This window comes from Cervus canadensis, chromosome 24, assembly GCF_019320065.1.
Source record: "Cervus canadensis isolate Bull #8, Minnesota chromosome 24, ASM1932006v1, whole genome shotgun sequence".
NCBI classification, from domain to species: domain Eukaryota; kingdom Metazoa; phylum Chordata; class Mammalia; order Artiodactyla; family Cervidae; genus Cervus; species Cervus canadensis.
Window position 1 is genome coordinate 47699358 of NC_057409.1, and position 18038 is coordinate 47717395.

At 37.6% G+C, this 18038-nt stretch overlaps 1 protein-coding gene across 1 annotated transcript in view; it reads right to left on the reverse strand.

Moving 5' to 3' along the window:
• The window catches only part of HSPE1 (heat shock protein family E (Hsp10) member 1), a 42409-nt gene that overhangs the window by 13645 nt on the left and 10726 nt on the right, over window positions 1-18038 (reverse strand). The window contains exons 1-3 of the mRNA XM_043444813.1: window positions 14796-14932; window positions 11084-11146; window positions 2312-2412 (exon numbers count right to left, since the gene is read on the reverse strand). Coding sequence (XP_043300748.1) covers window positions 2312-2412; window positions 11084-11146; window positions 14796-14855 — 224 coding nt within the window. The 5' untranslated portion in view covers window positions 14856-14932. Of the gene's footprint in view, window positions 1-2311; window positions 2413-11083; window positions 11147-14795 lie in introns of the transcript that reaches the window.

The window sequence follows — 18038 nt, forward strand, 5'->3', positions numbered from 1 at the left end:
TATATAGAAATTTGTGTGTGTGTATAACTGAACACAGTTGTCCCTGGTCAGGGAAGATTCCACACGCCGCTGGGGCAACGAAGCCCAACTCGGAAGCCTGTGCTCTCGAGCCTGAGAGCTGAAACTGCTGAGCCCACAAGCCACGAATGAAGCCGGTGCGCCTGGAGCCTGTGCTCCGCAACAGGAGAGGCCGCGGCAGTGAGAAACCCATTCCCCACAGCCACACAGTGGCCGCCTCTCACGACAACTAGAAAAGCCCAGGCAGCAGCAAAGACCCAGCACAGCCAACCATGAAACGAAATTAATTAGTTTTTAAAAAAGAAGCAAGTTAAAAAACAAAGGTCAAATTATCAGCTATCTATTTCCACTTCAGATGCCTAATAATAATGTTGCTCTAAGAGCATACAAATAACACTGTTTCTGAATCACTACACAAATCTACACTGCTCAGTACCTGTTAGTTCCATGTTTTATGTTTCTGGGTTGTTTTCCACTAAGCAGTAATAAAGACAGGTGGTGATAAACAAGTTTCTCACCTAGTCCAATCTACTTACAGCCAACAGGAAAACTAAGCTAACCGATCTGGCAGTGTTATAGGTACAATCTGTGGCAAACAGTGTAAACTTAACAGCTTCAAGTTAATTCGACACAGGGCTCACACACACGCAGCTGAAGGGTCAAACCAGAGCTGACTACCCTCTAGTCACCAAGCCCTATACACTGGCATGGGATTGCAGCCATTCAGAGGAAACAGCATCTTTTCCTGATTATAAATATTCAGTGAGAAGTACTGGGAGATTTCACTGGGGTCAAGATTCAATCCCCACTAACATATAATCAACTACATTAATCAGTAATAGCAAGTATTAAGCCTCAAATCAGTAACATTAAGCACATGCAAAAAAAAAAATCAAACTACTCTGAAAACTCTTTATGGTTAACTATAAAGATGTATACACTATAATAAAGACACAAAACAATATATGTGTGATGTATATAATATTTAAATTATACAAAACAAAAATAAGTGAATTATACAAAAAATATTAAAAAATAACAAAAGTAGTAACAATAGCACCAGGACTAATGGAATATGCATAAGAAAGATTTTACAAGTTTTGTATAATGCTATTTCACAGTCTAAGTTAAGTAGGGAAGAAAAAGTTTTTTTGGATCTGAAATAAAAACCTTGTGAATTAAAATGAACCCTAACTTTTTAGAAATTATGCTTATGGTGTAAAAAAAAAATACCCTTGCTTATTTTCATCATTTAATCCCACAGGTAAGTAAGTGGTTATTTTCAAAGTAGATTAAAATAAGGTGGAGTGTATATCATTCTAAAGTGTTTTCTATATTTATAAGAATGGCATAATATCTACATACTCATGCTTTCAATGATCATCCATCAAGATGTATTAAAAAAGAAAACCCAATCAAGTAGTCAAGTGACTTGCCCAAGAAACTGGCAGCTTACAAAGAAGTCTTCTCTGAAACTGCTGAACTGTTATGGCAAGACACTTTCTTAACAATATCTAGACAAGCCTATAACATCAAAACAAAACAACAGAAAAAGGACCGTGTCTACAAATTGAGGCACTCATCATAGGAAATGTGGTCTCATTTATGCAGGAAAATTCATATCTCTATTTTACTCTATTATTTAAAAATCAATTCAAAGTAACAAACTTGGATGAACACATATTTAATGCTGCCTTCTCTAACTTATCAATTCCCATTTACAATGGGAAGTTTTTAACTTCAAGAAATAATCTAATTTAAAAAAAGATAGAAAGAAATAAGCTAGTAACTTCAAGTTACAGCTGCTTCTAAAGTTGACCCATGATTCATTAGATATCAATTTTTTCATTCAAAGAATATTATTAAAAGCTCTAAAACTTATTTCAGGATTACAATTAATCTTGATTTATCAAAGAGAAGACTGGAAATTCATACTAGTTGACAGGTAACTCATCAGCTACCAAGTCTGGACTAGGCCTGCTAGAGAGAAATAAAGTAGGCGGGTAGTAAGCAGTAAAAATGCGTAGGTACATGGAAATACTGCATCTGTGATTAAAGGATATGATTAAGGAAAACTGTGTAAAATGATAAGGCCCAAATCCATAAATACAGAAAACAATCAGTAAATAACAATGTTGAAAACTTTATAACACTAAAAACATAAAAGCTTTAGAAACTGGCTTTTGGTCTACAGTTAAATAATAAATTATGATTCATAATCATAATTAATATTAAAGGTTATTTTTACTACTTAGAAGTACTATTACTATTGTGATATATCATGAGGACCTACCTTAAATGTTCATACTTCCATACACCTTCATCTTGGCCTTCAGGTGGTTCAAGAATTTTGTCAATATTGGAACAATCTGCTCTTATGTTCTGTTGAATATACTACAAACAAACAAATTTTATAGTTAATTAAAATATCATACTACACAGTAAATCATACAAGAATTATTGTTTAATGGGTACAGACTTTCAGTTGGGAAAGATGAAAAAGTTCTGGAGACAGAGATGGTTGCAGAACAATGTGAATGTACTTGACAACACAAAACCATACACTTAAAAATGGCAAAAATAATCAATTTTATGTTATGAATTTTTTGCCACAATAAGAAAAAGCCGACTGAATACGGAACAAGAAAATCCAAAGAAATCCATGCCCAGAGGTAATCAAACTGACAAAAACTAAAGATAAAGAAGCCAGGGGCAGAGGAAGGAACACTTTCGAACTTATTCTATGAGGCCACAATCACCCTGATACCAAAACCAGACAGACAACGCACAAAAAGAAAATTACAGGCCAATACCACTGATGAACATAGATGCAAAAATCCTCAACAAAATTCTAGCAAACAGAATTCAACAACACATTAAAAAGCTCATACACGATGATCAAGTCGGGCTTATTCCAGAGATGCAACGATTCTTCAACATACACAAATCAATCAATGTCATACACCATATTAACAAATTAAAAGATAAAAATCATATGGTCATCTCAATAAATGCAGAAAAAGCCTCTGACAAAATTCAGCACCCACTTATGATAAAAAATGCTTCAAAAAATGGGCATAGAAGGAACCTACCTCAAAACAGTAAAGGCCATGTATGATAAGCCCACAGCAAACATTATTTTCAATGATGAGAAACTAAAAGCATTCCCTCTAAGATTAGGAACAAGACAAGGGTGACCACTCTCAATTCAACATAACTTTGGAAGTCCTAGCTATGGCAATTAGAGAAAAAGAAATAAAAGGAATCAAGATGGGAAAAGAAGAAGTAAAACTCACTGTGTGCAGATGACAAGATACTATACATAGAAAATTACTAGAGCTAATTGGAATTCAGCAAAGTCACAGGATACAAGGTCAATACGCAGAATAACTTGCACTCCTACATACTAACAGTGAAAAATCAGAAAGAGAAATTAAGGAATCAATCCCATTCACCTTTGCAACAAAAAGAATAAAACATCTAGGAATAAAGAGAATCTCCTTTTATCTCTAAGGAGACAAAAGAACCTATATGGAATATTATAAGACACTGATGAAAGAAATCAAAGACAACATAAACAGATGGGGAGATAGTCCATGCTCCTGGGCAAGAAGAAGCAGTACTGTGAAAATTACTATACTACCAAATGCAATCTAAAGATTTAATGTGATCCCTATCAAATTACCAATGGTATTTTTTATAGAACTTAAAAAATTTCATAATTCATATGGAAACACAAAAGATCCCGAATAGCCAAAGCAGTCTTGATAAAGAAGAATGGAGCTGAAGGAATCAACCTTCCTGACTTCAGATTATACTACAAAGCTACAATCATCAAGATAGTATGATACTGGCACAAAAACAGAAATATAGACCAATGGAACAAGATAGAAAGCCCAGAGATAAACCCACACACCGACAGGTACCTTATTTTTGACAAAGGAGGCAAGAATATACAATGGGGCAAAGACAGCCTCTTTAATAAGTGATGCTGGGAAAACTGAACAGCTACATGCAAAAGAATGAAATTAGAACACTTCCTAATGCCATACACAAAGATAAAATGGATTAAAGACCTAAACGTAAGATCAGAAACTATAAAACTCTTTAGAGGAAAATATAGGCAGAACACTTGATGACATAAATCAAAGCAAAATATTCTATGACCCACTTCTTAGAGTAATGGAAGTAAAAACAAAAATAAATTAGTGAGATCCAATTAAACTTAAAAGTTTTTGCACAGCAAAGGAAACTACAAACAAAGTGAAAAGACAACCCTCAGAATGTGAGAAAATAATAGCAAAGGAAACAACTGACAAAGAATTAATTTCTAAAATACACAAGCAGTTCATACAACTCAATATCAGGAAAACAAACAACCCAATCAAAAAGTGGGAAAAAGACCTAAACAAACATTTCTCCAAGGAAGACATATAGATGGCTAACAAACACATGAAAAGATGCTCGACCTCGCTCATTAGAGAAACACAAATCAAAACTACAAAAAAGTACCATCTCATGCACACCAGTCAGAATGGCCATGAAAAAGTTTACAAACAATAAGAACTGGATGAGTGTGGAGAAAAGGAAACTCTCTTGCATTTCTGGTGGGAATGTAAATTGATACAGTCACTATCGAAGATGGTATAGAGATTCCTTAAAAAACTAGGAATAAAACCACCATATGTGGAGAAGGAAACAGCAACCCACTCCAATAATCTTGCCTGGAAAACCCCATGGACAGAGGAGCCTGGCAGGCTACAGTCCGTGGAGTCACAAGAGTCAGACATGACTTAGCGACTAAACCATCCACCACTACAAAGTGAACATATGCCTAAAGATAATGTGTGAAAAGGATATTTGCCATATACTAGCTAGTTTTTTGCTGGGAGGATGGGAGTCAAGGAAGACTTGGGGTTATTTTTTCATCAACTTCCATTTTATACTTATTTATAGTGGGCCATTATTTTTACTAATACTGTAAAACTATGAAAATGAATAAAATAAAGTTTCATATAGCAAAAAAAACAAAACAAAACCACCATATGACCCAGCAATCCCACTCCTAGGCATATACCTTTACTTCAGTTTTGGAAACCAAAACTGAAAAAGACACATGTATCCCAATGTTCATTGCGGCACTATTTACAATAGCTAGGACATGGACGTAACCTAGATGTCCACTGACAAATGAATGGATAAAGAAGCTGTGGTACATATGTACAATGGAATACTACTCAGCCATAAAAAAGGAGCACATTTGAGTCAGTTCTACTGAGGTGGATCAACCTAGAGCCTGTTGTACGAGTGAAGTAAGTCAGAAAGAGAAATAAATAAATTATAGAAATAAACATAACCTACTGACTCATATATATGGAATCTAAAAAGATGCTGCTGAGGGATTTATTTTCAGGGCAGCAATGGAGAAACAGCCAGAAAACAGACCTAGGGACGCAGGGGGAGGGGAGAAGGGAGAGGACGAGATGTATGGAGACAGTAACATGGAAATTTGTAACACCATGTGTAAAATAGACAGCTAATGGGAATTTGCCGTATGACTCAGGGAACTCAAGCAGGGGTTCTGCGACAATCTAGAAGGGTGGGGAGGGGAGGGAGATGGGAGGGAGGCTCAGGAGGGAGTGGGCATGGGTGTGCCTACGGCTGATTCTTGATGCATGACAGAAAACCACAAAATTCTGTAAAGCAAATATCCTTCAGTTAAAAAAAATTAAATTAAAAAAAGATAAAGAAGCCAGGGGGAAAAGACATGACCTTAGAATAAGAATTCAAATGAGTGCAGCTTTCTCATCAGAAACCACAGATGACAGGAAGAAACGGCACAATACTTTTGAAGTGCTGAAAGAAAAGCACAGTCAACTCAGAATTCTGTATCCAGCAAAAATCCCCTTCAAGAATAAAGACACAGATACTCTCAGAGGAAAGAAAACTAAGGAGAATTCTTAGCCAGCAGATGGCTCTAAAAGAATTGCTAAAGGAAGTTCTTCAGACAGAAGGAAAAAAATAATACCAGAAAGAAACTTAGAATATCAAGAGCAACAGCAATTATAGATCTCTGGGTATAAATATATATTAGACTATTTTCCTCTGGTCTTTAAAATATATTTGGCAGATGAAAGCAAAATATGCAACATTCTCCAATAGGGTTTTCAAGGTATATATTAAAAGATGTAATGTAGACTTCTATAGTATAAAGGAAGAAGGTAAAGAGGTCTAAATAAAGATAGTTTTTGCATTTCAATCAAAGCAGTAAAATACCGACTCTAAATAGATTGTGAAAAAGTTAAGCATGTACTTAGTAATTTCTAGAACAATCATCAAAAAATTATATGAAACATAGCCAAAACTAGAGTAAAACAGAATATGCTCAAATAACTCTTAAAAAGGCAGAAAAGGGGAAACAAAAAGAGGAAACAAACAAAGGAAAAGTAACAAAATGATAATTTTAAATCTAAACATATCTATCAATAACTACATTAACACTGTTTTTGCTTTAGTTGCTCAGTTGTGTTTGATTCTTGACAACTCCATGGACTGTAGCCTACCAGGTTCCTCTATCCATGGAATGTCCAAAGCAAGAAAACTGGAATGGGCTGCCATTTCCTTCTTCAGAGAATCTTCCCAACCCAGGGACTGATTCTACTCATGTCTCTTGCATTGGCACGTGGATTCTGAGCCACCAAGGAAGCCTATATTGAGATTAAAAGGCCTAAATATACTAATTAAAAGACAAGGATTGTCAGAAAGAACAGAGAAATATAACCCAATTATACTGTTTACAAGAAACTTACTTCAAATATAATGATATAGGTAGGTTAAAAGTAAAAGGATGGAAAAAAAATACACCATACAAACAAATCAAAAGAAAGCTGCAAGGAATGAAAGGTAGTTCAACATTAAAAAAAAAATTAACCAATATAATACACTACATTAATATTAAAAGGGAAAAAACACACAGTCATTTCAATTAATGCAGAAAAGGCATCTGACAAAATCCAACATCCTTCATAATAAAAATACAGAAAATCAGGTATAGGAGAGAAGTTCCACAATATGATGAAGGGCTTTTATAAAAATCCACAGGCAACGTCATACTTGATGGTGAAAAACTGATAGGTTTCCCTTGCTCTAAAATTAAACATGAGGGAATTCCTAGGTAGTCCAGTGGTTAGGACACTACACACTTTCACTGCTGAGGGACAGAGTTCAATCCCTGGTCAGGGAACTAAGATCCCACAAGGCCAAAAAAAAAAATCCAGAAATGAGACAAGAATGCCTGCTTTCACCATTGTTATTCAACACTGTACTTAAATTCTAGCCAGAAAAATTAAACAGAAAATAAATAAATAAATAAAAGGCACAGATGACATGATCCTATACACAGAAACCCCAAAGAATCCACAGGAAAGCTCATAAAGCTAATAAATGAATTCAACGAAGTAGCAGAATACAAGATCAATATAAAAAATAAGTTGTGTTTCAGACTTCCCTGGTGGTATAGTGGATAGGAATGCACCTGTCAATGCAGGGGACATGGGTTCCAGCCCCAGTCCAGAAAGAGTCCATATGCCTTGGAACAACTAAGCCCATGCACCACAATTACCGAGCATGCATTATTAACTCAGAGAAAGCCTGCATGTTGCAACAAAGACCCAGAGCAACCAAAAACAACAACAACGTCGACAACAAAATATATATCAGTTGCGTATACCTTCAATGAACAATTCAAAAAGAAAATTAAGAAAGCAGCTCCAAAAAAAAAAAAAAAAAGAAAGCAGCTCCTGGAGCTTCCCAGATGGCTCAGTGGTAAAGAATCTGCCCGCCAATGCAGGAGACACAGGTTCGATCCCTGATCTGGGAAGATTCCACATGCTGTGGAACGACTGAACCACAACTACTCAGCCCTCATGCAGCAAGTACTGAAGCCGAGTACCTTAAAAGCCTGTGCTCCACAGCAAGAGAAGCCACAGCAAGAGAAGCCCATGCATAGCAACCACCCCCACTCTCTGCAGCTACAGAAAAGGCCCACCCGGCAAAGGAGACCCAGCACAGGAAAAATAAATAAAATTAAAAGAAAGAAAAAAAAAAGAAAGCAACTCCTATATATATCCACACCCACATATGACTGAATCACTTTGTTGTACCCCTGAACATTGTAAATCAACTATTTACTTCAATAAAAAATAAGAGGAAAAAAAGAAAGCAACTCTATCTACAACAGTACTTGAAAGAATAAAATATGAAAGAACTAATTTAAATCAGAAGATTAAATACTTGCATACTGAAAATTACAAAACATTGTTAAAATTAGACCTAAATGAAAGCTATCTTACATCTATAGGTAGACTTAATATTGTTATCAATATTACCTAAAGCAATCTACAGATTCTGTGCAATCTCTACCAGAATTCCAGGTCTTTCCACAAGAATGGAAAAGCTGATTCTCAAATTTATATGTAATTCCAAGGGGCACCAAAGAGTCAAAGAATCTTGAAAACATAAATTGAAGGATGCATACTTCCCAATTTCAAGACTTACTACAAAGCTACAATAATCAAAACAGTGGACTTCCCTAGAGATCCAGTGGCTAAGACTCTGCTCTCCCAGTGCAGGGGAACCAAGTTCCATCCCTGACCAGAGAACTAGATCCCACATGCCGCAACTAAGAGTTCTCACGCCCTAACTATTGTGCATACTGCAAACAAGATCCTGTGAGCCGCAACAAAGACCCGGTGCAGCCTAAGTTAAAGTAGGTGTTGCCATTAAAAAAAAAGTCTAGTACTGACATAAGCATAGACTTATAGACCAATGGAACTGAACAGAAGAACTAGAAATAAACCCTCATGTAAAGTTAAATTATTTTTGACAAGAGTGTCAAAAACCATTCAATGTGGAAAGGATAGTCATTTTTAAGTATACAGTTCTATGGCTTTCTTGTATTTACCGTGTTGTGCAACCAAAGAAAAGCCCTGGACCTAACAGCTTCACTGGTGAATTTTACTAAATATTAAAAGAACTAACACCAATCCTTCTCAAAGTCTTTCAAAAAAAATTGAAGACAACAGCATACTTCCTAACTCCATTACAGCAGCATTCCTGATACCAAAGCCAAATTAAGATACCCTAAGAAAACTAAAATAACAATATCCCTTGTGAACACTGATGCAAAAATCCTAGCAAATTCAGCAGCAAATTCAAACGATTATACACCATAATCAAATGAGATTTATTCCTTGAATGGAAGGATGGTTCAACATACAAAAACTGATCAATACAACACACCATGTTAACAGAATGGAGGGGGGGAAACACAACACAATGATCTCAATTGGTGCAGAAAAGGCATTTGACAAAATTCAACATCTTTTTAAGATAAAAACACTAACAAACTTAAAATAAGATGAAACTAACTCAACATAATGAAGGCCAAATATGAAAACACACAGCAAACATCATACTTAATGTGGAAGAGACTGAAAGCTTTCCATTAAGATCAGAAATAAGATAAGGATGCCTGCTGTTGCCACTTCCATTCAAAACAGTATTTGAAATTCCAGCCAGAGTAATTAGGCAAGAAAAAGAAATAAAAGGCATCTATATTGGAAAGGAACAAGCAGTTTTCAAATGAAATAATCTCATATGTAGAAACCCAAAAGATTTCACAAAAAAATTGCTATTAGGACTAATAAGCAAATTCAGCATAGCATCAGAACAAAACTCTACTTTTAAAGAGAAAAATATCTGCACATTTTTCCTCTTAATTTTCGCCAATTTCCATGCACAGAACTCCAGATTTTATTTCTAAATCTTCCACAAGGCCTCTTTACTAACCTATTAAATATTTGTTCATCGAACAATACATTTTTTTTTTTTTAAACAATACATTCTTAAAAGGCAATGAGCAAAGCCCTTCAATCATCAGTACTCTTCTATTCCCTGTGCTAAGTATCTAAACACTATACTGGATCCATTCTAAAGGTTTTTAATGTTTCTGTTAAGATTATTAAATGTTTGGGGCCAGGGGCTTCACAGCACGGCTCTCAAGATCTTAGTTCCCTGACTAGGGATCAAACCCATGCCCTCTGCAGTGGAAGCAGAATCCTAACCACTAGATCACCAGGGAAATCCCTGACAAATTTTTACTGCTCAAAGAATTCAACTGTGTTTTTATTTTGTTTTCCAATATTTTTAAACAACACAATAAATCCAAATAGCTATCTACTTTAACTATCTAGCTATCAAAATCAAACAGCCTTGACTAATATACTAGCACAGCCAATTTCAGTCATCCTTTTATTAACCCTTTAATGTGATTTTTAAGAATTAGCTATAGAAACTTTTTTCTCCCAGTTTCCAGATTTTATTCATTTGGGAAGAACCACTTTTTTTTTTTTTTTTAAAACTCAACATAGTATACAATATGGTTCTCAGTAAAAATGCTTAAAAATCTCCTGAGGGGTTTTTCAAACCAAACATGCTATCACCCCCTCAATAATCACAGTCTTATCTTAGGGAGCTATTTGGTAGTGGAAACAAACTTTCAAATATATTGGAGGGAGACAAAAGAAGTAGTAGTAACTATGGGAATTCCCTGGCAGTCCCCTGGTGAGAGGTTAGGACTTGGTGGTTAGGACTTGGTGGTCTTACTACCAGGGCCCAAGGTTCAATCCCTGGTCAGGGAACTAAGATCCTGCAAGCCAAGCATGTTCTCTAATGTTCAATCACCAAATGAATAATGAGTATGCTACTTCTTTATACTCACATTATTCCACTTAAGCATTCAATTATTTGTGAATTAAATTCATTCTAAAATCAAATTTTATACCTTAATTTGGTATATATTAATAGATAATAAAATGTATTTAAGTTTGATGATAGTTTAATATGCCATCTTAAAACAAAATGAGGTTTCATAAAAGTTTTAAGCAGGCATCCCAATAATTCCAGGGATTCTGGTTTGTGCTAAAAGATACAGGAATACTTAACTGTGCCAAAGGAGATACAATGCTCAGGTTACTGGAGTTGCAAAAGAAACTATTATCATTACCTGCTGAACAGCAAGGGTACTGTCCATTTCATCAAAGGATTCATCAGGCCAATTATAGAAATCCTGTAAGAAAAAATGTCACGGTTAAAGCATATACAAAGTTACAAAGAAGATGCAATACTATTATGATTAACTTCAATTCCTAACAAAGATCCAAAGTTATATCAGGGGAGAAGAAAAGTTCTCCTATTTTAAACAATGTGATTATTAGTAAGTAAATTAAACACACTTTATTCAATGTTTTAAATGAACACCAAGATTTTATTTAACTGAACTCTAAGTTACAGTTTTCTCAACCATAGATCCTTCAAATATGGCTCTCATAAACCTTTCATGTGTTATTAATTGATAAGTCCAGCACAATTTTGTTTGTGATGGTTAAATATTTTTCCAAAACTTCTAATGAAAAAAAAGTCCAGGCAGTAAAAAAAATTCATCAGCTTTTACCCAAAGAGAATAGCTAGAATAAGCAGCAGTTACTACTCCATTAAGTATTATTTAAGACAGATATTATAAATTACAGTTCTAATTGCAAAGGATGTTTTAAATTTCTAAATCAAAATGTGAGCACCATCAAAAACGAATCATTTAACAAGAACAAGCTACTTTTTAAAACATTTGTTTATGTTTTGGTTGTGCTGGGTCTTCGCTGCTGCTCTCAGGCTGTTTCTAAGCAGGGGCTACTCTCTAGTGACGGTGTGCAGGCTTCTCACTGCTGTGGCTTCTCTTGTTGCAGAGCATGGGCTCCAAGGAGCACGGGTTTCAGTAGTTGCCACAGGTGAGTTCAGGAGTTGCAGATCCTGGGCCTCTAGCACACAGGTTCCATAGTTGTGGCATGTGGGCTTAGTTGCTCTTAAGCATGTGGGATTCTCCTGAATCCAGGATGGAATCTGTGTCTCCTCCATTTATTAGCAAGTGGACCCTTCACCACTGAGACACCAGGGAAGCCCGGCAGCCAGATTCTTAACCACTGGACTACCAGGAAAATTCACACAATCTTCTTTTAAGGGGGATATTTTTATGGGTCACCTTGTACTGGTTCTGAACTGCTCTACAGATAGCCCAGTTCACAGACATTCACTAGTGTTAAGACTCTTTCCATCTGACGGCTTTTTCAGCAGTTTACCTATCTATCTTCTGTAGGCGCTTAATGCCTGACACATTGTAGGTACTCAATAAATGTCTGGGAAAAGGTAGTAGTAAACCAAAAATCTACAACCCTGCATCAAGTCAATGTGAGTAAGTCTCTAAAAATTGGAGCAACCTGAAGAATACAGTGTTTGGTACCACATTAATAAAAATTTAATTGCAAAACATATTTATAAATATAATGCATGTAACAGTAAAAAGTTTAAAGAAAAAAAAAAGGAATGATAATCACCATTACTGACCAGGAGTGGGTAGAAGACAGAAGAATGTGATACAGAAGGATTTAACTATATTAGTAATGTCTTAGTTCTGAGAGTACGTGATGGGTATGGTATACCATTTAAGTTTCTTAAACATTTCATATCTTTTCTTTTTCTATTCTGAATATTTTTCCTATTCTGTATGAAAATGAACTAAATTTATTTTAAAAGTCAAGAAATAAAAACAACTTTCTGGAAATTGTTTTAGGATGTCTCTTGCTAGATATTATCTACATATTATTAGAAAGTAGTTTTAAAATTCTCCCTGATTTGTAGTGAAAAATGTTTCTATTAACACACTTTGCAAATTTTTTCATTTTTTAAAAAAATCAAAAAGTTTGTATTCTGTTTTTAAAATATTAGAAAACACATATAGTAAAACACAGAAACGATGTAAAGATGTAAAAAGTTAATTGAGAATTAAATGTTTGCCTCATACCTAAAACACTTAAAAGAGCCAAAAATCCAGCTTAATGAACATTCTCATCTAATTCAGTAAAACATTTATTGAAAAACAACTATGTGCCTATAACCCAACCTAACCAACTAAAAAAAAAAGTAGAAAGATACTCTATCTACTCTAATTCTAAATATATCATTTTAGAGTAGACCCATTTCACTGAAGGAAATCAGTGTGATATACAAAGGATAGGCAGAATGCTGCTTAAGTAGTCCTTTTTTAAAAATCCTAACCTTTTCTATTACATTTTATTTAACAACTTTGATCTATGACTATGTGGGAAAAAGCCAAGGAGCTTTCTATATGTGACTTACTCATAACATAGCAAATAGGTGTGTTACAATACTGAATTAAAATCTATGATTCTCTAACCTTTCAAAATTAAGAACTTTTGAATCAGTAAAAATGGATGATTCTTATGTGAGTACAAAAAATTCACTTCTAAATACAAAAATATAAAAGTTGATCATTTAAAAGGATCAGAAATAATGTTTCCACAGAATAATTAACAGCATCTGAGAAAAGATCATTTATAAAGAAAGAAATTTTGGAAACAGTAAAAAGCATAAATAATATGCAAATTCTAAGTAGAATGACTATAAAACTGCCAATAAAACTGACACAATAAAACATGACTATAAAAACAAAAGGTTTTCAAACTGAACTCTCTAAAATTCAGTATTAGAAGCAATTTATGAAAAATAAAAGGTCACTAGTGAACTAAGTACGAATCGAATATGAAGACTGTAACCTTTAGCAAAAGCAGTCTAATTTCTGGGCTTCAGTTTCCTTATCTGTAACATGGATCTGGGAAGGTGCCTGGGTCTAAAAGTTTCCTTTGAAAGCACACCCTTTCCCAAATTCTGTGCAAGGCATTAAAAATCTATTCTCTAGCATAAGGTGGTAGAGTAGCTCCAAGATTGCATCTGGTCTCCTACCCTGCTCGCCACCCCACACATACACTTAACCTCTTTTTCTTTAAAATCACATAATAACATCTCTTCTGACTTTGGAGCATGTACCCAATTGCAAGCCATTTCACTTGGCAGGTTGATCAGATGAGGTCTAACTACCCTATTTGATTTTTTTAAAGAATGTGAAAAGCACTCCGTCTTTTGCAAATTCCAAGAATCAATACTGACATAAGGACCAACTCACCCCAAGTACTGCCCTACTAAAAGTTGATAAAATTATAATCAGTTCCTTCCTTATGCTTCACACATAATAACAAAGAAATTCACAAGGAATGACATCTAGCAAGTCCCAGCCTGATGATGAAAACTTGCTGGACCAGAGAACAGCTAGAGCGAGAAGTGGTCAAAAGCAAACAGCAGGAGGAGGAGGATTAAGTAAATTATCGACTCCCGGATCCGGCTAGACAAGCTGGATGTCAGGAGTCGGGCAGGTCACAAGCCAGATAGGAACTGGAAGCCAAGACAAGGTTGGCTGTTTACACCCCTCCCACCCTAGAAGCCCCGGCCCTCACGGAACCTCAGGGGTCTCCACCTGGCCGGCCGCGCCCCTCAGCCACTGGTCACTGGAGATCAGGCAAAAAGCGAGAACAAGCAGTCGCTGCTAACAGGCTTTCCAGCCCCGGTCTCGGCCGCCCCCACGCGCCCCTCACGCCCACCCTCCAGTCGGAGCTCCGCAGGCCTCGCGGGCCGCCGCCGCCTCAGCCAAACCGAGGGGCTGAGGCTCCGGAAGAGCAGGCCGGGCACCAGTGCCCCCGCCAGTCCGCCGGTCGCCCCGGCCCGTCCTCCTCTCAGAAGTATCCACTTCAAAGAGCGACTCTGCTGGGCACCAAGAGCGCCCTCCCCCTCCACCAAAGGTGCAGAGATAGTACCTGAGCCTTGGTACCCGGCCTGTTCCGCCTCAGCACAGCCGTCCCCTCCGCCATGACCATAGTGCCAGAGTCTGGGCGGCTGGAGTCGGTACCCGGATGTAGGGGACGGCTGCCTGCGCGGGGGGCGGGGCGGAGCGGCGTCCCGACCCGGGCGCCGGGGAGGGGCGACTGCTGACGGCACAGCCGGAGCCCGCGCGGGGCAGGGCGGGAGGAACCGGAGGAGTCCCCGAAAGGGCCGGCTGACGGAGGGAGGGGGCCGAGAGAAGGAACAGCCGACGACTCGCAGGCGGCGAAGTGGAGGGAGGGAGGGAGAGACCGGCTGCCAAGGGCTAGAGTAGCGAAGGGGATTCCGCCGGCCAGCGCAGACAGCCACCGTCCCCAAGTGGGAATGTGCAAATTCGGCGTAACGCGTCGCGCATCTCCTTGGGCTTATGTTAGTTAACTGTAAGGACGGAGCTTGCACAATGGCAACCGTTTCAGTTGTCGGTTGTGCAAGCCAATACCTAGAGAAGCATAAGTCTGTCCCGAAATGTGCCTAGACGTGCAAAGTGAAAAACAGGTCAGCAGTCTTGGAAAATTACACAGACCCTGCATGAAATCGACCAATTTCAAGTCAGACTTAGGTTTAGAGTGTAAAACGGTATTGCCGCCATCCGCTAACTTTAAAGCCAAGGATCTTTCAATGACAAGTTTGTGTAGATAAGAGACCCAAATGCCAATTATCTGGGGTAGAGGGGACATCGGGTATTGTGTGTTAAGCAGACAAAATTAGCTTGTATTTTTTGCAAGTCAGAAGCAGGAGGAGAACATGAATGCCCCTTCATTGACGGGGGGTGTTGTACATCCCAGGATTTCAGTTTTCCTTTGTTGCAAGTTCTAAGTTTTCTCTTAAATCATGGAATCACAGACGTATTGGCAAACTTTTTTTTTTGGTTCCTGCTTGGAAATCTTAAAATGTTTGATCTGGGGTGAGGGAGGCCTTAGGTTATCAAATGGGAAGACAGTTAAATGAGTAAACAGTGCATATAGTAGGGTAATTTCCAAGAGAGAAAAGCATCAGGTATCCCATCAAGTACACGTAAAGGTGTATTAAGAATGCTGAGACATGTAACAGAGGCTCCAAAGATGGAAGCCAGGAGTGGATGAGAGGGTGGTTAAAATGAGCGCAAAGCTGAATAACTGTCCTGACTTGGAATTTCGTTCAGAAGCATTTAATATGGGAAGTCTGTTTGCCTTTAAATAAAGATTTCTTCTTTCTGGAAGACGTAGAGACTGGTAACTTTTCAAGAGAAAGGATAATTCCATCACTAACTTACAAGTGCAAAAAATTTATTCATCCAACAAGTGTTTATTACGCCCCACTGTGTGTTTGGCACGGAGGTCAAAGTGTAAAAAGGCCCCATCCTTAACGATAAGTTGATTAGAGTCTAGCAACGGAGACAGCCGTGCAAATCACCAGTTCTCTTAATAAATGCAGTGAGAATCTAAGACAAGCAGCCCCTAAATGTTGCCACCCTAAGAGAGACATGGGTGGATCTGTAGAGAGCAGATTCTTAGGTCTGTGGACAACCTAACCTTCCTTACTCCAAGGATTCGGTTATAATTTCCCGGATTGTGTGGTAGTCCCTGAGCTGTAAATATCAGTTATTTATAGTTGAAGGGGCTCATCTTAATGTTCTCTTAAGTCCAGAGTTAGTAATACTTAAATACTGTTTCAATCCATCTGAAAAGAACAAAAGAAAAAGGGGGTAAGTAGGTGTTAAATTCAGGAACAAAATACATAATCATCTCTTTGAAAAGTCTAATTATGTTACATTGTGATGTCAATTCTGGCCTTGTTTACAGGAAGAACCTTGGTCTTTATGGTTGAAATGTTTCTAGCTCTTAACCTTCACATTTTAATCTGACATTTAATCTGTCAGTCTGCAGATTGGAAGCCTGCAGCCCTCCAAACAACAATAATTCTATAACCACAATTAATTTAGGGAGTGGGGGGAAGAAGAAAAGAGCATGATCAGTAATAACAGTAACATGTAAAAATAGGTTACTTGAATATTTTGGTTAAAGAAGTAGCTTTTTTTTTAAAGGTAAGATAGACAAATGAAAAGAACTCTGGACTGAGATTCAAGAAATCTAAATTCTCTTCCTTGTTGACTGTAAGACTTTGAACAGTTTGTCAAATAAAAGGGTGTGTGTGTGGAGGGAGGGGGTAATGAAACCTTCTGCCTCATAAGAGTATGATCTTTTGGAGGCTTCCCTGGTGGTCCAGTGGTTAAGAATCCACCTTGCAATGCAGGGAACGTGGGTTTGATCCATGGTCTCCGAAGATCTCACATGCCATGGAGCAACCAAGCCCGTGGAACACAAATACTGAGCCTGTGCTCTAGATCACACGAGCCGAAACTGCTGAAGCTCAGGCTCCCTAGAGCCTGTACTTTGCAACAGGAGAAGCCACTGCAGTGAGAAGCTCGTGACTAGAAGCTCTCCGCAACTAGAGAAAGCTCGTCTGCGGCAATGAAGACCCAGTGCAGCAAAAATTAATTAAAGACTCTCAAAAGTTTTAGAAGAAAATACTCCATAAGTCCAACAAATCATAAGTAATTTCAAAACCATCTATCCAATATGAAATCCGCCTAGGGGAGTTTTAAAATCCAAGTAAAATAGTGAATGCCCATTGTGTTTAGGCACTGAGCAACAGCTGAGAACCATGAATAAGATGTATAAGCTCCTTTCTTCAGAAAGTTTAAAAATGAATAGGAAAGGAGGATATGTAAATTACTATACTACAGACAAAATGTCTTTGGTTGATGGTTGCCTATTTGTTATCCACACTCCTTGACATAAGCTCTTTGCAAAGAGACTTTCCTCTTGCTTGGTATCCATCTCTCCCAGTTTGAGCAGGGAAAGGTAAACCCATCTTTAGCTAAGGGATAAATCCTTATTGGCCTAAGCCAATGGGTAAAGGGTGAGCATTTGACTCCATTTTAGCCTAAGGAGATATGAAAAGATACCTGATGGAGCACTTTGGGGAAAGGTTTTCTTGCTCTTGAGGAGACAGTAAAAGAGATGGTCCCTTTTTTGTGCCACTGAACCTTGTCAAGTCTGGGGCTGCATCAACTGTCTTGACCTGAAGGAAGCCAGCCTAAGAGCAGAGCTGATGCACTCACGGGTGCATGAAGTACTTGAAATGTGCCATGAAGTAGCATTTATTGAGGGGATTTCATGGAGGCAGTTTCCTTCCAG